We start from the raw sequence: 22,664 nt of genomic DNA, 5'->3' as shown, positions 1-22,664 counted from the left end.
CTTCCTTCGATTATGTCCTAACTGGTTACAAAATCCACATCGTTGTTAAGTGGCTGGTTCTATCCAATCCATCTCGTTGTGATAACGTGAACTTTTTGGTCTACCAGGTCTTCTCAACAACGATGGATCAGGATGTAAGACGGGCATATTAGAGTACGTGATCCAGTAATCTTCATGCAGTACATGTTGAAATTGAGGAGGGTAACATTCAACATACTTGACAATTTGTAGTAGTCCTCAATAAAATCTTCGTAGTTCATGTTAAAATGAGAGCAAACGGCCATAAAATGCGAGCATGGAATGCCGAATGCTTGCCACTTGTTACATAAACAGTACCGCTCGGTATGATAGCTTGTTCGAGATCACTAAGTATGAAACACCTGAGAGAAATTGTAGCACACAAAGAGGTGTGTTTAATTTCATATTGACATGCTGGTATAATTGCAGCAATGAATAACCCAGCAAATGGTTGGACGGGATCGAAATGTCACCATCGTTTCTGCTTACAACATATCATCAGCAACTTCAATAAAAAGTATAAATTTAATTCATTGAAAAATTATGTTTATCGTGCCGGGTGTCAGTTTCAAATTCAAAAGTTCAACAAAGCAATTAAAGATATCAAAGGAATAAATCGGAGTTGTCTAAGTTTTTTTGACAACATTAGTTTAGTGCAATGGACTCAAGCACATGATGAAGGATTCAGATATGGGTGGATGACGACAAATCTATCAGAGTGCATAAATGGAGTCCTCAAAGGAGCTCGACTGTTGCCTGTAAATGCTTTTGCTTAGATAAAATTCTTCAAATGCGTGAACTATTTTGAGAAAAGAAGAGCTGAAATAAGGGATGCATTAGAGCGTCAAGATAAACCCAAGACCTGTTGATCCGATGTTTTGTACGACCAGTCCATTCATCGATCATATGTTGTATGGTGAGATCGTACTACTGGATAAATATCTTGCAGATGTCGAGAGGCAGGATTTATTCAGTTGGACTGGCATCTAATCACAACTTTGGTCGAGAGATGGAGGCCCGAGATGCATACATTCCATATGTCTGTTGGAGAGTGCACTATCACTCTACAAGACATAGAAGTGTTGTTGGGATTACATGTTGATGGTAAGTCAGGCACCAGAGTGATGTATGATGACTGGTTAGAAGTTTGTCAACCTAATTGATTATTTTATTCACACTAAACCTAAATGATTATTTTATTCACATTTTTATTGTATTTGTCTTTAATATTCTCTAATATAATATTTTGTGTTTTAGGTTATTTGGGAGTCGTACAAAATTATTGTGTATACTTGCCTAATTTTTGTACAAATGGTCAAACATAATGGCGGCGATGAGTCCTCTCATATGTTTTCCACATTGGTGAGTGGCATCTTCCTGACAGGGTGATGAGACATATTCGGTTTTCACAGGATGTCTCATCGCCTTGTAATATGAACCCGTACTGCATGATTATTGACCTAAGGACTGGAGATTGGTCGAAAAGTTGCACATTTGGTGGTGCGATGCACTATCGTGCAAGGTTTATTGCAGTGGGGGTTTCTCTTGAACAGTTTGACACAGATGTCACTCCATAATATTTTCATTGGTATAATAATATCACAAGGCGCTACGTCACTCGTCCGGAGCAGCTGTGGTCATCTGGTAAATGAATGAATATATCTAATTTTTTTATTTAAATTATATTTAAATATTGTCTAATTGTTTTATAATTCACAGAGATCAAACAACAGTAGAATCCTTGAGGTTGCAAATGATCCGAACCAGGTTCTTGCTATATTAGTGACAACCAAAGCTATATGGAGGAAATCATTATGATACGATATACTATTTTCCTCCACCAGCTCCTGACGTAGAGGACCTGTTCGGGAAGAGGATGAGTTTGATAGGTTGCACATAATGTGGAAGAGTTATCCTCTATGACGCAGAACATAGTCAAATTAAATTATGTATCCGTATGATGCCAGCATTTGGTTCAGAACATTTATGACTTAGAGGCTGGTCCTTTGTCTTCATACGTGCATGGACATTGGTCGGGGTCGTGGAGAGCATAATGAAAATTTATATATGAAGCGCCTGCAAAGGTACCAGAGCAACATCAAGAAGAACCCGAACAACTCAAGTACGAAGTCAACGACGACACCAGCTCGAAATCGACGATGTCCGCCTTGTGGGACACATTGATTTTTGTAATTATTTTTATATAAATGAGATATTTAATTTACATTTTTTATTTTTATGAGTTATTATTATTTTTAGAGTTTAAATAAAATAATAAAATATTTTTAGAAATTGTTTTTAAAATGAATTTTTTTAAAAAAAATGATTAGAAAGAAGAAGGTGGAATGTGTAATAATTAAAAAGGAAAAAAAAGGAAATTTGTACAGTATTCTCGTTCTCTATCAAAATCTCGCTATTTCGCTCTCGCTCACACTCTCTTAAACTCTCGCTTTCTCTCATAATCTCGCTCTCGAATTTGATTGGGAAGTTTAGTGGCAAAAAGAAGGAGATTAATTAGTTCGTTATTTAGTCAGACTTGCTGAGATGATAGAATCCATAAAAATTATTCAACAAGCTTTAGAAGGAATTCCAGGGGGACCTTATGAAAATTTAGAAATACGATCGTTTGATAGAGGAAGGTCTTCGGAATGATAATTAAACAGACTCAATAATAATGTTAGGAAGGGCAAGGTCGATGGTTCAAAGTTCGATGTACAAGTGAAAGGAAGGTCGAAGGTTGGGGTTCAAAATTCAACCTATGTAGGTCGAATTTTCAACCCTCGACTTATTTAAAAAAAAAAAAACAACAATATTTTTACAAATAGTTTAAAAACAACAATATTTTACTAAATAGTTTCTAAAAGGACAATATCCTTTTAATTTTTCCATATGAAAATAGAATTTTAAAAATAAGGGATTAAAAGACAATAAAGTTGTATTTCCCTTTTTGGTATATGTGTTTGGCAGAAGATTCGAAAAGTAAATTTCAATTTGAACAAATTTGTGAAATGTGTTTGGAAATATTTTTAGTTACTAAATACGGGGTTGAATATAAACCATTACTAATTCATTTATGAATTTATTTTATGTTAAAATTTTTGTATAATAATTATGTTATAATATAATATAATATAATATATAGTATATTGCATATTTTAATTTAACAAAAGTAATTGAGGGTCCATTTAGGATTGCTGTAGCTTATAAAATAATTATTGGCAGCTTTTAGAAAATCGGTTGTGGAAAGAAGTAAAATAGTGTGTGGTAAATTTCATCCTAAACTTCAAAAAGTAGGTTAGAGTGTTTGGTAAATAAATAAAAAAAAAAACGTCATATTTTAAATATAATAACTAAAATAGACTCAACGTTTTTTTAAAAAAATTATAATGAAATTTTAAATAATTGTTTATTATGATAAAATTTGTTTGTTATAAACTAGTTTTTAAATATTAAGAAAAATAGCTTTATTTTTTTAAAAAAATAAATATGGTATATTTTTTTTTTTTAAAAAAATGATGCATTTAACTCATGAAAAATGGAAAATAGATTTGATTAGGTGAGAAATAGATAATTATATAAAATAAATCTTATTTTTAAAGTATAAAATTGAAACTAAATATTCATGAAATCTCTTACAATGTTTGGAAAATCTAAAAGCTAATAGGCTATTGCTTTTAAAATAGACATGAAATTAACATGTTTCTAAAAGTGATTTTAATTGATTCAATTTAAATCTGTTTTACCAAACGCAAAAAACGATTGAGATTTTTTCCAAATGACTGTTTAACACAACTAATGCAATGCCAAATGTAGCTTGAGTTTATAAAATGAAATAGTATATTTGTTATTGTTTTTATCATTTTTAATATAATTCTTTAATTTAAAATTTTGAATTCAAAATCTGGATATGCTGAAAAACATAAAAAAAGTTATTTTTTTATCTTCATAATTTGCAATATTTGGATCACATAATTCGAAAACAATTTACAAAAATAAAATTCAAATTGCCAACCAAACACATATTCACTAAATTCAGTGAATCTGAAAATATAAAACTGAATCTTAGTTTATTAGATGTAAAATTGGTACAAATAAATAAAGAACTTGATTGTCATTTTGTAAGAGACAAAGTTGGTACAAATAAATCAAGTATGTAGTTCCCGAGTCAACCATATATCTTGCCACTAATCCAGCTTTTCATGAAAGAACCAAGCATATAGAATTTGATTGTCATTTTGTTAGAGACAAAGTTGCCGATGGATCCCTTAAACTCTTACCAGTCACATCTAAAGGTCAACTAGCTCATATCAGTCCATTTCTCTATTTTGTGCAAGTTGGGTATCATCAACTTATATGGTCGAACTTGAGGGATATTAGATGTAAAATTGGTTAGTTGAGCATTAGTTACATTTTTTGTTAAATAGTTTTTTAATTATGCCCTTTTTAGTCTTTTTTTACATTATTGATGATGTATAAGAATGCTGCTGATGAAGTAATATATGGGAAAATGAATATTTCTTTCCCTTTCCAAATATCTTCAGTTTTTCCATTTTAATATAGTTGTTTACCAAACATGCCCATAACTTTTTATTTCTTTTTCCTCTCGTAATGTATCATATCATTTCTTCTCAATATCCACTCTAGAGTGAGTAACGAGAGCAAGTGTCGAAAAATAGAAAATAAAAAAACTTAAATAACTAACTTTGTGTCTAATAAATCTATAATAAATTCGAAAATTTAAAAAGTAATCGATTTATTTGATACATATTTAAATTTTATTTTTAATGAAAATTTCACCGATTTTATTTAATAGATATGTGACTTTTAAACCATATCAAAGTTGACGGCCTAAGTTTTTTGTTACCTATCAATTCAATATGGTTAATTAAATTATTATTTTAAACATGTATTTTAAGTTTTGTTCCGTTTCAATACTTTAAATAAACCTTAACATTAGTGATTTGAAATGTAACAACTAAATTTAAAATAGTGCAATATATGAGCTGTTACCTGGTCACTGTCTAGACAAGGGTTTAGTTTTGTTCAAATGTCAAACTATAAAAAGCTTTTCAAATACGATTCATTATTTAAACATTAATGCATTTCAAATAAAAACAAAAACTTATAAGTATATGTATAATAATTAATTAGCGGATATACAAAAAATTTTGAATCCATATAATCGGTTAATATATGTATAATAATTAATTAGAGGATATACAAAATTTTTGAATCCATATAATCGGTTAATACTATGTGGAGGCGAATAAATTTTCAAATTTTTAAACACGTACAATGCGATATCATTTGACACGTATGGTACGGTGCATTATATTTAGTTTCATTTATTACATTATCTGAAAAAACAGCAAATTATTATTATTGTCCTGTTCTTAAAAAAAAATATTATTATTGTTTCTCAATTTATTATCATTAATAATAATAATATTATTAGATCTAGCTACTATTCTTTTTCAGACCACAAATTTGGTGAATTCAAGGACCAAGGCTAAAATGCGAAGGCTGACAAAAAGAAAATTGAATTTTATAGAAATATCGATAAGTTATTCATGAAAAGAAAAATCATGATTTGTAAAAATTATTTCAATTATATTTTATACAAATTAGTCATGCAAAAATAACATTTACCCTACTTCTGAGTTTTCATGTTTATGTATATATATATATGGTTAACATCCATAATTTTTAGGTATATTGAAATATATGGAGGTATTAGGACTTTTGTTAAAAAATATATTTGGCCTCTTAAGGTAAATCGTTATAAATTATAAAGTGTAGAAACGAAATCGTTACTTATAGAAATTTATGGACGAAATTGTTATAAATTTAAAAATACAAAAACTAAATTGTTTTCAACTAAAATTCATAAATTAAATTGTTTACTTTCATAAAATTTCAGGACCAAAAGTATTTATACATTAAATCTTTTAATCTGTAATAGTTATTAACGTGCCGACATAGATATTATATACCTTAACAACATTGGTCTTGTTTAAAAAGAATTAATTAGTTTTAGAAATTATTGGTCCTATTGAACCATTGAAAAAATAAAAGGTGTAACAAATGGATTTAAATTATTTTTCATATATAGGATTAGGACTAAAATCTGTAGCAGCTAAAAAAAAAAAAAAAATCATAGTTACACAAGTGAGGTACAATATCTCTAACAATTTACAATTATTTTGGTCACTTAAAAAACAAAACTATGAATACTTACTTATAAATATAACATTGTAGAGAAATATGTAGATGGATTTCAATATTCTAACTAAAAAGAAGTGGTAATAGAATCATGTCTCTGAATTAAATAATTAACACAGAAGAATGATGACTATTCGAAAAATAAAACCGTGAAGACTTATGTCCAACGTGGACAATAACGCACATGAAGATTTTGCCTAATTAGAAGAAAGCTTTTGACTAGTGATAGCACTAAAAATGAACTATCTTGCTTCGCTTAATTCAAAGTTGTTCTTAAGTTTTATGTGTTTAGTTAGTGATTTTACATGTATTGAGCACCTGAGAGGCAAATCCGATGTTAATGACAAAATGGAACTAAAATGGGCTAAAACACATCAATGAGGATACAAGAAAACCAAGAAAACAAGAGAGCTGAGGTTCTAGTGCTAACTCAACGCCATCCTTGATGCTGAAGGAAATAATGGAGAGTTTGAAACAATAGTCAAGCATCATGACACCACAAAGTGAGACGTCTATGCGCATGGCAGCACCGCAACACTATATCAATGTTGCAGTAAGCTGGTACCCACCCAAGTCCTCTTTTAGGACAGGACGCAGTGACGCTACACAACTTTTTTTTTTAAAAAAAAAAATTATAAATAAAAGGTTTCGATTTTAGATTTGAGGGGGAGAGATTTAACCGATTTTCAGAGTACTAAGCTCGGTTTTGGCGTCAAGATTCATGTGTTGATGAATGACTAAAGGCCCAAATGTCGATTTTGATTTTAATTGGACGATATTATATGGTTTAATGAGATCTTTCATGTATGTTCTTATGTTTTCTGATTTATGCTTGTTTTCTATTCCTTGACCGATTTCTAGGATGAGCATGCTAATAGATTTAATTAACAACTATATCATGAATATTTGTATGTTCGTTCGCCTACACTATGCATGTTTCGATTATCCGTAATTGTAATCATGACATGTTTAATTTGAGTAGCAATAAGTTTTAGTTATAGTTATGGTTCAATTGCTAGCTTTTCTATAATCAACCAATAACAAACAATAATGAAACCTAAGAAGTAGAAATACGTTAGGTCAGATTTAGCCAATTTAATTTGATTTTCTAATCAATCAATGGGCTTAATGCGATTCCCTAAGTGAATAGGCTTACGTGACAACACTTAGTTAATTTAAGAATCAACATCCGCGTTGGTTTTTCCTAGGTAGTTTGGTTGGTTTTTCCAGACATTCAATTAGACTTGATAAATCAGTTCACCCATTAACTCTATTTTCATGATAAATATGTTCATAGATAGCCTAACAATCTCTTAATCGATGAAGATAATCTCGTATATTACTTCCTCTCTCTCTCAATCTATCTTACTTTGTGCACTTTAATTTTATGCAATTTAGTTTTCCCGTTAACTCAAACTCAAAACCTCTGTTATTATCGCTTTCCAAAGACCAATTTAGCTTAGAGAGATTTTATCTTAGGCTCCCTGAGGTTCGACTCCGTCTTGTTACTAATACTACTTGTTAGTTGAAGTGCTATATTGTGAATATAAATATTATTTGATTGATAGAAAGTCTCGATAACTTTTCGTCCATGAGCTGACCATAGATCTTTGAGGGAAAAAAGTTGAGTAATTAATGAAGCTATTTATGGTTCAAGGTAATAAGAAAATTATGATATTGAATTTTTATCGACGTATCTACATTTTCATATTTCTTTAGATTCAATCGAAGAGCTTAATCAACATTTCTATTAAATTGTAAAATAAACTTTATGAAACACGAAAAAATAAACCAAAAAATATAAGTAATGTATGAATATAATATATGAGCGAGATGTACTTTGCTCTTATCGTAATTTACGTGGAAAGAAAATTTTCATATATCCAATGAGATGGGATTGAAAGTCGTTCCCTATATTAGGACAAGGAGATAAGTTACCATATCTTAAATAAGGTAGATAGCCCAAATTAATAGGCGCATATGTTATAAATAATGAATCACACATAAAAAAAAGAAAAAGGAGTAGTTGAAATGTGTTGAAAAGACTATAGGTCATCAACATTGTATTATTCAATATTCATGAGGCAACAAGGGCAAAGTAGTGCATTCAAGAACAATCCCCCACTATACGATTTTCCCACATGCCTCTATCCTATTCTTTCATCCTCTCTCCTACTTCCTAACTAACCCTTTCCAACTTGGCTTCTCACACCCTCAAATTAATTAAAACTACTTAATTCTATAACATTTGTAGAGATGTATAACGTTCTAGAGGTCCCCCCTGTTGTTTTTTTTCTTACTTATCTTACTGTCTCAACATTAAGAATAATTTTTTTTATAAAAAATCTTATTTAATTAACTCAATTTATACCTTTTCAATTTCGTCCACTATATTAATTAAAACTTTAAACTAATACACTTGAGTGTAATCATAACTTTGTTAGTCGTTTATAATGTTTGAACATAGTTTGTATATTTTCATCTAAAATTAACTATACTATTCTACTTTATGTTGTAGATATAATTATACATATTATTTTAGTTTATAATGTTTCAACATACCTCAATCAATATATAATTATAAATATTATTTTAGTTTATATGTAAATTATATAAATTATTTTAGTGTTTATAAATTATATGTAAATTAATTTACATATTATTAATTATTTTAGTGTTTATTTTAGTCTTTGTTCTTTTAAAATGGTCATTTTTATTTTTATATTTTTAACTTTATTCATTTTAGTTATTGCATTTTTGTAATATTGGTTTTGGTTCTTGTACTTTTAAGAAGTGACAATTTTAGTCAATAATTAAAATAAATAAAAGGTGAAAGTATGATATCCAAAATAGATCAAAATGAACTAAATTCGACAATATAAAAACTAAAATAACATTTAAATCAAAGCAAAATTATTAAAGGAAGAAATACATTTTTGGTCCCTAGGTTTTGGGTCTAGTTTCTGTTTAGTCCCTAAATTTCAAAATGTTACACATTTAGTTCTTAAGTTTTAAGTTTGATTTCAATTTAATCTCTAAGTTTCAAAATGTTACAATTTTACTCTTGAAATTGAGTTTTGCTTCAATTTGGTCCATATGTTTTAAGATTTATATTTTTAAACTAGATTAATTCACTAAATACTCATTTTCTGTCTTTAGTATTAATTTATGTTAATAAATAAAAAATGTCATTAAAAGAATTATATTTAATTAAGTTTCACTATTTTTATCATTTGAATTTAATATTTTATTTTATAACTATTTTTAATTAATAAATAGAAATTGACATCAATGATTGAAAGTGATTTTTTAATGAAAATTTAAGATTAAAAATATAAAATCATGAAATCTATGGACTAAATTGAAACAACACTCAAATCTCAAGGGTAAAATTATAATATTTTGAAACTTAGGAACTAAGTTACAAAACTCAAAACTTAAGGATCAAATGTGTAATATTTAAAAATCTAGGGACTAAATAGAAATTACACTAAAAATCAAGGGACCAAAAAGATATTTTACCCATATTAAAATATATTCGAACTTTACCATTTATTTTTTTAGATCTTATTATTTTAAAAGTTATAATATCACCCAGAACGTTTCATGCTTTCATAAATATTTTAAAATTATCCTTCAAGTAAGAATTTGATAGAATTATGTAAAAACAAATTGGAATTTAAAATGATAACGATGACTTAGAAAAGAAATAAGACGAACACTTCTACATTGTTCCAAATCACGAGTACTACATCTATTTTAATACTCAATTCAATTTTCATTCAAATTTTAGAGTAGAATTCTACTCTAAAAGTAGTTTTCGAACATTTATACAAAGTTAAAATAATATTAAGAAAATTTAAAAATAGAATTTTTTTTTAAACAAAAAAACATTGAATATTGAATGTAATTTGGTCTATGAACTTTAATAAGAATTACAGTTTGATCCCTAAACTTTCACGAATAACTATTTAGGTCATATTTACCCGATTGTAATAAAAGTTGGTATAATCATAATCGAATTTTATTGATGAATCAATTGGATAATGAACCTGAATCACAAATGAAATTACATTGCTTTTAATCGTGTTTACCTAGAATTATGAATTTTGTTATATTTATTATTATCGTTATCGTTACCATTATCTCGGAGGGTTAAATGGTAACGGTAATAGTAATAGTGTAATCATAAAAGTACCAAAATTCATAAATTTTCATATAGAATAACAACAATAATGATAATGACAATGATACGACGTAATTTTTAGATATAATTAGATTGGGTATGTTCCATTAGTCCATTCATTTACAATTTTTTTATTATAAATTTGAAAGTAAATTCATGCGGCCTACTTTTCACATTTTATATTTTCACGGAGGTAAACGTTACTTTAATTCATATATTCTACAAATAGTAACCGCTTGGCTTCCTCCAAGTCTTGGGAGGGCAGAAGAGTCAAAAGCCAACGTTGACGAACAGATGGAGGCCTGAGGTCCCTCAGCATGATGAGAAAATGAAGCAACAGGACAAAAAAGGTAATCAAAATTACCAAATACTACTTTAATCCCAAACCGTTTCTATATATAATGAGCTTCCGTCTTGGGGCAGAGTCAAATTCATTCATATTCAGTCATTCATCAGAGCGACGATGAAGACAATGGAATGTCATCCTCTGCTGAGAGGAACAAGGAGTGGCAAGTTCAGCCATGGCTTCTCTGCGGCGGAGATTGAGACCTTAGCCACCATCTGCGACACAATACTTCCTCCTCTGCCGTTCGATTCATCAAACAACAACGGCAGCGTCGACGCCGCCGCCGTGAAGGCGTTTTATGCGGCTTCCGGTTCGCAATCTACGATTCCAGACGAGGTAAGTTGATCGATCGAATAACAAAACAAGTTCTTCATATTCTTCTTCTTCAATTTGATTTGAATTTTAAGAAATTAAAATTAGGTTGCAGAGACGGTGAGAAAGAGAGGATTGATCGAAACAGTGATAATAGTGAGATTAGTGCTGTGGATTCTGGCTACGAGATTAGGAACGTTGTTGCTTTGTGGATCGCTTTGTTTGTGCGAGAAATGGCCTTTTGTGAGAAAATTCTCGGAGATGCCATTGGAGAACAGAGAAGAAGCTTTGAGGAGATGGTTTAAAAATAAGGTTTTCACTCCCATTAGAGCTGCTCTTGCTTCCCTCAGAGTTCTTTCTCTCTATATCTTCTTTTCTCGGGTAATCTTCTCCCAATCTCTCCATTACAGTTTTCTATATTTTTCTCCAAAATTTTCAAAATATACATAAGTGGTGACTCAATTATATATATACACATATATTTGTATCCATATAAATTTAGGGAGTAAAATAATTATATTAATATTTTAAAAATTGAATTTGTTAGAAATGGGAATTAAAAGAGAATCATCTTGAACTATGCCGATCTTTTTGTTGATCATGAAAAAGAATAAAAAAATATTTAAGGAAAATAAAAAGAAGAGTTTGATTTGAAGAAAAATAAAATATAGCAGTTCTAATTCCATTTATATTATTTTATAAGTACAAATTTTATAAACTAATTTGTAAACCAAACCTTATTAAAGTTACTTACGATATGTTTCTTCAATAAATTCAAAGTTCCGTCAAAAGAGTTGAGATAAATCCAAAGTAAAACAATGAAGATTTAAAAAAGAGCTGAAATTCTTCAGCCTTACATTTATATTGTTTTTTTTAAAAAAAATTAAAAGAATATTCAATTTAGATAGACGGAGACGTCTAAAAATAAAAATGAAAATGTGTGAGTATTTGAAAGAGCCATAAAGATGGACAGAGACGTTAAATAGAAATCTACTGAATAAAGTATTTCTTATTTAATTCCTAACTTCTTAGGGGGAAGCTGCTGAAGTACTTATAGACACACAGATAAAGTAATTCATTAAATGCGATCATAAAAAGTAGGAAATTGCACTTAAAAAAATTCAAGTGAAAGGGGGCGTCGTCATTATTATTATTATTATTATTATAGCAAATTAAAAAAAAAAAAAAGTAACTTTTAAAAATTTATTTTTGTTTTTAAAATTTAACTAAGTATTTAAAAAAATATGTAAATTATTTTAAGAAAGGTAGATAAAATAGATTTATTTTTAAAAATAATAAATAAGAAAAACGAAATAGTCATGAATGGGGTAAAATATTATTTTGTATATCTTATCCTAGTTTCTTGTTTTCATTTTCAAAATGTATGTCTTTATCCAAGTTGATTTAAAATTATTTAAATATCAAGATTTGTAATTGTCATTATCTTTTTTTTTATTAGAAAAAAATCCAAAAAACCAAAATTGGAAAGATGATCCTTTATCCGTTTATCGTATAAAAAGATTCAGAAGATCCCTAAGAATCGAAGAGATCGTAAAAGTTAAAATCAAAATTGAAGTCAATAGGTAGGACCCTTGCCCAACACTACAATCACACCCAAAACACGTGCTATTGGTTTGTCTGTTTTATTATTTGGTCAAGAAACAAAATAAGCCAATATATTTTCAATTTTTGTAGGATTTTGTTTTTAAAAAAAAACTGTGTAACTTACAAGTGAATTGATTTAGACTTTTATTAAAATCACCTTCGAAAAATTGTTCGTGCATCAAATTTGATAGGTGCGTAGACTTCTTTAAATGTCAATGATGGATATTGATACATGGACGATTATTCAAAGAAATTCAAAATAAAAATCTAAATTAATTTGCTAATGAAAATTTAAGGGTTTAATTTATAAAATTATAAGTCACACACAATTCTTATTCAAATGAAGCATAATGAAGAATATAAATTGGTACACTTATGAAAGTTTAGAGTTTTAATTGATACGATTATCAAATTCATTTTTCCTAATAAAACTTGTTGTTCATAAATTTATGATTAACTGTTAAACTAATGCTAATATAATACAATTATAGGGACTGATTGTATGTTAGAGATTAATTCTGGGAGGTTAAATTTTTTTTATTTTTTATTTTTTTTTTCAGAATATCAAACGTACTTTTTAAAATTTGTACAACGTTTGATATTTTAATCAATGAAAAGTAATTTTAAAAATATTAAAAGCTTAGTTTAGTTTAGTTTTTATTTTTCATTTTTAGGGTAAGTAACCTAAAGTGTTAGTTTTCAAAACCATGGTCTATTACAATTCAATTGCTTTGCGTTTACGTTTTGAATCAATTTTCTTTGCATTTAATATATTTCCCTTTCCATTCATAAAAGACTCAAATTTAAGAGGGGTTATTTCAGACTAAAAAAATAGGTCAATTTTACATGATTCACTCTCTTTCTTCTTCCTTCTTGTATCCATTCATTTATTGCTAAGGTTTCATTTATTTATTAAATCATTTTCATAAATTTTAAGAAATATTAGACATTTGAAAAGGAACGAATAGACAGAAAATTGAAAAATAAAGAACAAATTACAAAAATAGTTACAATTATACCATCAAATTGTAAAAATTAAATCCCAAAAACTTGTATAGAAATTAAAATTGGATCTCAAACTTAGTAGAAATTATAATAATAGAATAATAAATTCGAAGTCTCAATTTTTATCCATTCATGTCTAATTTCTAGAACTATTCTATTGGTTTTAACATCTCTAAGTTTGAGGGGAAAAGGCACGATCGTTCAATAAACTTTGGTTGTTTTGACACAGGTTGATGTAAATGGCGACAACCCAAGTTGGGAAGCCATAAACTACCGGCCGGACATTGATGAGAATCCGTCCAAATCCTCCGNTACACTTATGAAAGTTTAGAGTTTTAATTGATACGATTATCAAATTCATTTTTCCTAATAAAACTTGTTGTTCATAAATTTATGATTAACTGTTAAACTAATGCTAATATAATACAATTATAGGGACTGATTGTATGTTAGAGATTAATTCTGGGAGGTTAAATTTTTTTTATTTTTTATTTTTTTTTTCAGAATATCAAACGTACTTTTTAAAATTTGTACAACGTTTGATATTTTAATCAATGAAAAGTAATTTTAAAAATATTAAAAGCTTAGTTTAGTTTAGTTTTTATTTTTCATTTTTAGGGTAAGTAACCTAAAGTGTTAGTTTTCAAAACCATGGTCTATTACAATTCAATTGCTTTGCGTTTACGTTTTGAATCAATTTTCTTTGCATTTAATATATTTCCCTTTCCATTCATAAAAGACTCAAATTTAAGAGGGATTATTTCAGACTAAAAAAATAGGTCAATTTTACATGATTCACTCTCTTTCTTCTTCCTTCTTGTATCCACTCATTTATTGCTAAGGTTTCATTTATTTATTAAATCATTTTCATAAATTTTAAGAAATATTAGACATTTGAAAAGGAACGAATAGACAGAAAATTGAAAAATAAAGAACAAATTACAAAAATAGTTACAATTATACCATCAAATTGTAAAAATTAAATCCCAAAAACTTGTATAGAAATTAAAATTGGATCTCAAACTTAGTAGAAATTATAATAATAGAATAATAAATTCGAAGTCTCAATTTTTATCCATTCATGTCTAATTTCTAGAACTATTCTATTGGTTTTAACATCTCTAAGTTTGAGGGGAAAAGGCACGATCGTTCAATAAACTTTGGTTGTTTTGACAAAGGTTGATGTAAATGGCGACAACCCAAGTTGGGAAGCCATAAACTACCGGCCGGACATTGATGAGAATCCGTCCAAATCCTCCGATGAGAGGCCTCTCCAGACCGGAATCATACAACCCAACAACGAAACCGAGTCATCCTTTCAAAAATTCCTCTTACAGAAGGGTATCAAAGTCACCGGAGACGATGGCCACACCCTTTACATCGAATGTGATGTGGTGGTTGTTGGGTCCGGTTGCGGCGGCGGCGTTGCGGCAGCGATTCTCGCAAGTTCCGGCCAGAAAGTAGTGGTTCTCGAAAAAGGGAACTATTTCACTGCGTCTGATTATTCATCTCTTGAAGGCCCTTCCCTCGATCAACTGTACGAAGCCGGTGGGGTTTTCATAAGTAATGATGGCAAAATGTTGATTCTGGCCGGTTCGACCGTCGGCGGTGGCTCCGCTGTTAATTGGTCGGCGAGCATCAGAACCCCAAATCACGTTGTGCAGGAATGGGCTGAGAACCACAAGATACCATTCTTTGGGACCTCTGAATATCAAGTTGCCATGGATGTTGTGTGCAAGAGAATTGGGGTGTCAGAAGATTGTGAAGAAGAGGGGTTTCAGAATCAAGTTCTTCGAAAAGGGTGTGAAAATTTGGGGCTTAAAGTTGAAAAAGTACCAAGAAATTCACCAACAGGTCATTACTGTGGATCCTGTGGTTATGGTTGTAGAAGAGGAGAGAAACAAGGGACTGATTCTACTTGGCTAGTTGATGCTGTGAATCATGGGGCAGTGATCATTACAAATTGCAAAGCTGAGAGATTCATATTGGAAAGGAACAGAAATGGAAGTGTAAAAAAGAGCAAGTGCTTGGGAGTCATTACAAATGTTTGGAGCGACAACTTTACCAAGAAACTGCAGATCAAAGCCAAAGCTACTATCTCTGCTTGTGGGGCTCTTTTGACACCACCATTGATGATATCAAGTGGGCTGAGGAACAAACACATTGGCAGAAATCTTCATCTCCACCCTGTTTTAATGACTTGGGGATACTTTCCAGAGTCAAATTCAGAGTTCAAGGGAAAATCCTATGAGGGTGGAATAATCACATCAGTTCACAAGGTTGTCTCTGAAGAATCCAAATCAAATCCCAAAACCATCATAGAGACTCCTTTATTAGGCCCAGGATCATGCGCTGTGTTGACTCCTTGGATATCCGGACTTGACGCTAAGCAAAGAATGCTCAAGTATTCGAGAACTGCCCATTTGATTACGATAGTCCGTGATTCGGGATTGGGAGCAGTAAGATCAGAGGGAAGGGTGAGCTATAACTTGAGTAAAGAAGACAGAGAAAACCTCAAGAAGGGGTTGAGACAGTCATTGAGAATTTTGGTAGCTGCAGGAGCTACTGAAGTTGGTACACATAGGAGTGATGGACAGAAACTTGAATGTAAAGGGATTGGGAAGGAGGAATTGGAAGAGTTTTTGGCTACGGTATCTGCCGAGGGAGACCTACTATCAATGACTGAGAATTGGAATATCTATACCTCAGCTCATCAAATGGGGAGCTGTAAAATGGGAGTTTCTGAAAAAGAAGGTGCGGTCGATGAAAATGGAGAGAGCTGGGAAGCTGAAGGGCTCTTTGTTTGTGATGCTAGTGTTCTTCCAACTGCAGTTGGTGTCAATCCCATGATTACTATCCAATCCACTGCTTACTGTATCTCAAATAGAATAGCAACATTGTTAATGAAGTAGGTTCCTAAGATGTTTATTGTTCGCTTGTTCATAGTCTTTGTATTCTTACACAAGAGTGTCGATGCATTTGCAAGTTGATTAGAGGTTGAGATCATGCAATTAATTATGTCTTTGTCCATTGTTAATGAAACAGGTTCCTATTGTTTGCTTGTTCAGTCTCTTTTTTCTCCTTCCTCAGTAAATGTTGTTAACTTTGCTAGATTGTGACTTCTCTCTGATAACCTGAGCAAGTTTTCCAAACTAATCGTATAGATTCAAAGCTTGAGTGAGAGGCTACTCCAACCACTGTATTGCTGTAAGCACCAACATTAATGGTTTCAACTTTCCATTTGGGTACAAAGTAAATGACAGAAAACAAAAGGAGAGGTAAGAGAAGAAAGTGCTCCCAAATCGGTGTTCATTGTTTTGAATATCAATCTCCAAGGTACAAAGGTTCTGTTGCTAAATGATAATGCAATTGTAAGCTAACTGTAACTTGGTATCATCTGGAGTTATCATGAGCACGTACACTATACATGCGAGGCAGATTTTAGCGTAGTTTCGATTCGACTACTACTCAAGCAGCTAATTCTTCACTAGAAACAAGCATTCCTTACAAGTTGAGAAAATAGGATTACGTTACATTCTACCAATCAAATTACAACGTGTCAGAGGAGCCGAGCGAGAGTGTCGTCGCTTGGGACCATGCGTCGGAAATTACACTTTGTACTTGCACAAGTGTGAATTGGAAGTGGAAAAGTAGGATGAATGAGACAAGATCTCAAATTATACGTTAGTCTATGTTGACCACCCTCATCCCCTCCTTCAGGTCAGCTTTGTTAGGGACTGGACCTGTACTTTCAAGAATCGGTCTTAGCCATCAGAGTCAGCATCATGGAACGGTAGAGGAACTGTCTTCACAGCCCTGTACTTTCCAACGTTGTTTAGTTGTTCATTCTCCAATCTACAGTATAGTCGAGGATTATAATGGAGAAATTTGTGGTTAGGAAAACATGTTTGATCAGATTGATGTTTCTAGATGGTTGGACACAAGATAGATGTTATACCTGTAGAAATTCCAGTGCCCTCGTCGGATAACCTCCAGCGACGCCAACAGGAAGTCTAGCATTTTCGACTCAATGTTTCTAATGTGCAATTTATGCAACTGTAACACGGTCTCCACCCAAGCAACTCTTAGGATCACATTCAGAACCTGCAAGTAATTTCATTTATCACTTTCAATGCTCCTTTGGCTAGTATAGATTTCTAATCTCATTTGCTGATAGAACTCACCATTGACAGGTAGTAGATGCCTTTGTTCTTCAAGATGAGTTCATCTCGGAGCCATGGATTTCGAGATTTCGGATTGAGAACTCCCCAGTCCTTTGCAAAATCCCAGTACAACTGATATACTGTAGCTACAAAGGAAGTGACTAAGACGATTATGAACCAGAGGTGGGTGTCTTGCCGAGAATATGTAAGCCTGGCTCCGGCGGCTACCATGGCTGACACATACTTGCCCATGTTAGCCAAATGGTCCATGTCATTGTCATCAAACCATCTTCTTGCACACTTACGAATGCAGAGCATAGAACATGAAAGATCACGTGTCAGTTCGAGTCATCAAATTATTGATCTAACATATGGCCTTTCGCTGTAAAATCCAGAAAGAAAACCGATACAACTTCGGAAATTACCTGCATTGCACGCCAATAGTATGGCAAAAATGAAATGAGGTAAGCCAACTCCCAGTATAAAGTCCCGGATTTGCAGACATCACCTCGATGCATTCCGAAGAAACTTGCAGTGAAGTAGCAGACAGTGGATTCCACGAGCCTAAGCAGAGTGATCTTTCAACATAAAGAAGTCAAAAGTGGTTAAGAAGTTGCATCAACAGTGGGTTTTTTCTCGATGTGTATATATACATATCATATACCTGACTTGTAAGTTGGTCTGCCAAGAAAGAGTCAACAAACAGAACCTGAAGAAACAACACACTTCAAAGTTGTTAATAAAACCACAACCTACAATGCAATGCCATAATGTAGTAAGAAAGAAAATGCTGTTACCTACCTTGTAAAAAGGAGAGAAAATGATGTTACGAAACACGCGGAGAAAATAATAGCGTGTCGGTCGGTAGAATATGTCAAATGGGCATATAAGAAGGACAACAAAAATCTGAAAGAAGAAATAAGTTCAATCCATCATCGTCAGAGTTATGTAAAAACCAATGATTCAATGTGATTTAAGAGATCGAGGAACTAACGAGAAGGAGAAGACCAGGAATAGAATCAACTTGGACTGTTGAGAAACCGGTGAGTCCTAAAATCAAGTGAATGACGAGTGCTCCAACCACAGCAGTCATAGTAGTGGTGCATATAAGAAAAGCATCGCGGTACTTGAGTGCAGTGCTCGATTGAAACTCAAAAATGAAGTTGTAATTGATCCTTGTATGTTTCCAGGTGAAGAGATTACAGCCATACATGAACATGTGCAAGCTTAGCAATGCAAACATGCTGCAAAAGAATTGTGAATTAAGGTACAAGTAAAGAGAAGAGAAAGTAAAGAGTATTTTTGTTGGTAAATAAATTAGAAAAGTACCTGAAAACAGGATAAACAGCATCCATGTAAGAAACTTCATTTGGACGAGAAAAAACACCAGACAAATGAGCCAAAGTTGCGTATACAATAAACAATGACGCAAAGCAACCTGTAAACAAACCTAAAAGAAAAGAAAGAAAAGAAAATCACAACTTTGCTTTCAAATTTCTTAATAAAAAAAACTTTTGACCATGGTGGGCCTTGTATTGAACATCAAATTCATCAAAAAAATAAAAATAAAAAATAAAAAACTTGAACGAATGACTTCATTTTTCTCTTAAATGCATGATCGTTGATTAATTTTGACCTTTTTATATTCAAGCATGATCATAATAACATCGTTGATTTGCATGCTCTGCTTTTAAATTTTGGTTGTATATGCAACATTTTTAAGTATAAAATGCGGAACTGAAGATTTGAACTATTGAACTTAAGGAAAAAGGTAAGAGGTATGTTTTAACTCTTAAGCTATGAAATTTTAAACAAATTTCTAATTATTTTCTTGAGTTGTTATATTTAATTATTATATGCAATCTAAATCTATTTCTAAAAGTAAGCTTTATTAGTGGCCAACAATACCCTTATCACCTTCTCAAGAAAATTAGGTCGAAATATAATCTCGAGCATTATGTTAGTTAAAGTTAAAAGAAAAAACGCATGCATCCATACACATATATGAATGAAAGAAACAAGAGAGAACAGAAGTTTGTTTGAAGTAAGTTTTCAAATCGTACGAAAATAGATGCACTTGAAAAATCGTTATAAGATTAGAGTTAAAGAAAAAATTACCAACAAAGAAGGTGGTCATGTGGGAATCTTTAGGCTGCTGAGGCCTCAAATATTTCATAGCCTTTTTCCTGTCATTGTTGGCGAAGTGCTTTGTGAATATGGATTCCACTTCGTCCATTAGTCTTACCACCTTCATTACACAATCACACCAATTTCCCAAATTAATATTTTTAATATTACTCAACCATCCATTTATTAATTCATTCCTTTTCTAATTTCACCATATTTTATCCACTAATTTCTTCATTATATTTCTTTCTTCAAACATAAAAATACTTCTTTTATTGTCTTGTGTTGCATGCCAGACAGGAAATCATTGTCCTCACTTAAATATTTTAAAATTTTTGAAATTTGAACTAATTAATTAAGTAAATGCCTTATGTTGATCTCTTAATTAATTCTTTAATTCGTTTGTACCTTATCGGAGCTGATAAAGGGCGACTTTTTCACCTCCTGAAGATAACTCGCCGATGCTTTTTGATTCGCCACCTATTCAACCAAAAAACCATATTAATTATTTTATCAACACATTTTTCTTTAATCTTCCAATTTAATTTTCTAACTAAAAATTAAATTAATTAACACATCAATTAATAATGTTTTTATCACCTTGTCGAATTTTTTCAGAATCTTTACGAATGCCTTCATGTTCAGTGAACTGCCCACAAAGAAACCAAATCATGAGTTTATGGGTTTTGCTGTTAATACGCAACAATATTACCTTATTATAAGTTTTATTTTTAATTTTTTTTTCTAATAATTTTTTTGAAGGCTTGATTTTGTATTTGATGAGTTTTTATTCATTCAACATTTACTTGCCGTCTAAAATTTTGAGTCTTAATCTTTAAGTAACAAAGCAAATATACTATGAGCATTGTTTTTCATACTTTTTTTTCTCCCTAGATTTTAGTTTACCCTGTTATTTTATCTTTTTAAGTTCAAAATATTACATTTTTATCTATTCAATTTCTATTAAATTTTTGTTTCAATTTGGTTCATAGATTTTAAGATTTATACATTGATTTTTCATTAAATACTCATTCTCAATTTAATTTAATTAATTAATTCTAAAAGAATTGAAATAATTACAATTAATTAGTTTTCATCCATCACTATTAAAATTAATTTGTAATGTTTTACTTCATAATTATTCACCACAACCTAAAGTGAGCATTTGTAAAAAGTCAAAAGGTAAAAAGTGTAAAATATTTAAATCTAAGACACTAAATAAAATCAAAACTAAAAAATTCAAAGAAAAGATGTACTAATTTTAAAGTTAAAAGTGTGACATTGACAAAAAAAAAAAAAAAAAAAAAACAAAGTGGACCTGAAGGTTTTGAGGAGGCCAAGGCCTTTGTAGAGCTCAACAAAGGCGCCTCGGATCATCTTCTCGGCCCACTGGATTTTTTTCCGGCTAATGGAGTCGCCGGAGACGTCTTTTTTGGGGTTGTTGATGAGATCCTCCCACAGCATCCTTTTTTTTTTTTTTTTTAAAAAAAAGAGAGAATTATTGAAGAAGGGGAAATTGAAGAGAAAAATTAGCAGAAAAAGGAATTCAAAAGATGAGTGATATTGGGCTCCCATGCTTTTTGGCGTAATTTCCATTACTTTGTTGCGTACTCAATTTACATACTCTTTTTTCTTTATTTGATTTTAATTAATTTAATTAGACAATTAATTTCCATCTCTTTTCTCACAGCTAATTTTGGAACGGTTTTTCTCTTTATGAAAAAAAAAAAATGAAGTTCATGCATGTCCACGGAACCATCGTGATTTCATTGGGAAAGAAAAGAAAACCCCAAAAAAAAAAAAAAAAAAAAAAAAAAACAGATACCATTTGAAAATGACGTTTTTGTTATAATAATAATAATAATTATTATTATTATAAAAAAAAAACCCATAACCATCCTTAATAAATGAATGGTTATTTCCTATTTCTTCTAATTTTTCTTTTTAAATGTTAATATAATAATTGCAGGTGAAGAAGAATGAAAGCCTTGAAGATGGGAATAATCGTAATGAAGATCGGGAAACGGAACTTTCAGAATTTTTCTCCCGTAGAAGATGAAGGTAAAATTTTTTGAATTAATAGATTGTTGGGAAGACATTAGGTTTAAATAATTGTAAAAGATGATTATTAATGGTTGTTTGTTTATGAATTTTAGGTGAAGATTTTGATAGTATTTTTATGTATGAGGTCTTGGATGAAGAATTGGATAAAGTAAACGAGTTTTTATGGAAGTTAGAGAGAATGAGTTCGTGAGAGAGGGGACAGTCTAAAAGGAGCAGCTTGGAATTTTTTGGTTGAATTCAAACGCATTTCTTGAAGATCGCCGCCGCAAATCTTCCTCGCCCCACCACCTTTTCTCGCTCCTCCTCTTTTTCTCCCCGTCACTCTAACTTCTCCGGTAATCTCCCAGTTCCACATTCATTCACCATTTCATTTTACTTTTTTTAAAATTTCAATTTCAATTCTTCTCTTTTTTCAATTCTTTTTTTTTTTTTTTGTTCTCTTTTTTATGTTTAGTTTTTTTTTTTTTTTTTTTTTTTTTGTCTTTTTTTTTTTGTTTTTTAAGATATAATTGAAATACTAAATACCCCTCAACACATTCAAATCAAAAAATCAGCAAAATAAATCTCTCTTTTTAATTTTCTTTTTCTCTCTTTTTTAATTATCTCTCTCTTTTCC

General features: G+C 30.8%; 2 protein-coding genes across 2 annotated transcripts; one reads left to right on the top strand and one right to left on the bottom strand.

Moving 5' to 3' along the window:
- Positions 1–10,849: 10,849 nt before the first annotated feature.
- LOC120084119 (long-chain-alcohol oxidase FAO1) lies at positions 10,850–16,764 on the top strand. Its single transcript, XM_039040020.1, has 3 exons — positions 10,850–11,108; positions 11,193–11,465; positions 14,873–16,764. The coding sequence occupies exons 1-3, from the start codon at positions 10,890–10,892 to the stop codon at positions 16,604–16,606; spliced, it is 2,226 nt and encodes a 741-aa protein (XP_038895948.1). The 5' UTR covers positions 10,850–10,889; the 3' UTR covers positions 16,607–16,764.
- Positions 16,765–16,975: 211 nt separating this feature from the next.
- LOC120076002 (phosphate transporter PHO1) lies at positions 16,976–21,448 on the bottom strand. Its single transcript, XM_039029780.1, has 12 exons — positions 21,303–21,448; positions 20,585–20,633; positions 20,393–20,464; positions 19,976–20,105; positions 19,187–19,307; positions 18,852–19,101; positions 18,659–18,763; positions 18,522–18,566; positions 18,283–18,435; positions 17,879–18,157; positions 17,653–17,798; positions 16,976–17,549 (listed from the first exon to the last, which is right to left on the bottom strand). The coding sequence occupies exons 1-12, from the start codon at positions 21,446–21,448 to the stop codon at positions 17,459–17,461; spliced, it is 1,587 nt and encodes a 528-aa protein (XP_038885708.1). The 3' UTR covers positions 16,976–17,458.
- Between the last annotated feature and the right edge of the window lie 1,216 nt (positions 21,449–22,664).

This window comes from Benincasa hispida, chromosome 1 (assembly GCF_009727055.1).
Source record: "Benincasa hispida cultivar B227 chromosome 1, ASM972705v1, whole genome shotgun sequence".
Taxonomy (NCBI): domain Eukaryota; kingdom Viridiplantae; phylum Streptophyta; class Magnoliopsida; order Cucurbitales; family Cucurbitaceae; genus Benincasa; species Benincasa hispida.
The sequence above is the reverse complement of the archived record's forward strand: the minus strand, read 5'-3'. Positions and strand labels throughout refer to the sequence as shown.

Coding starts and splice junctions, on each gene's coding strand:
- LOC120076002 (XM_039029780.1), bottom strand. CDS start 21,448: ATGCTGTGGGAGGATCTCATCAACAACCCCAAAAAAGACGTCTCCGGC. Junction 19,308..19,975: donor CATGACCACCTTCTTTGTTG/GTAATTTTTTCT, acceptor CTTTTCTTTTAG/GTTTGTTTACAGGTTGCTTT. Junction 19,102..19,186: donor GCTGTTTATCCTGTTTTCAG/GTACTTTTCTAA, acceptor ATTCTTTTGCAG/CATGTTTGCATTGCTAAGCT.
- LOC120084119 (XM_039040020.1), top strand. CDS start 10,890: ATGAAGACAATGGAATGTCATCCTCTGCTGAGAGGAACAAGGAGTGGC. Junction 11,109..11,192: donor AATCTACGATTCCAGACGAG/GTAAGTTGATCG, acceptor AATTAAAATTAG/GTTGCAGAGACGGTGAGAAA. Junction 11,466..14,872: donor TCTATATCTTCTTTTCTCGG/GTAATCTTCTCC, acceptor GTTTTGACAAAG/GTTGATGTAAATGGCGACAA.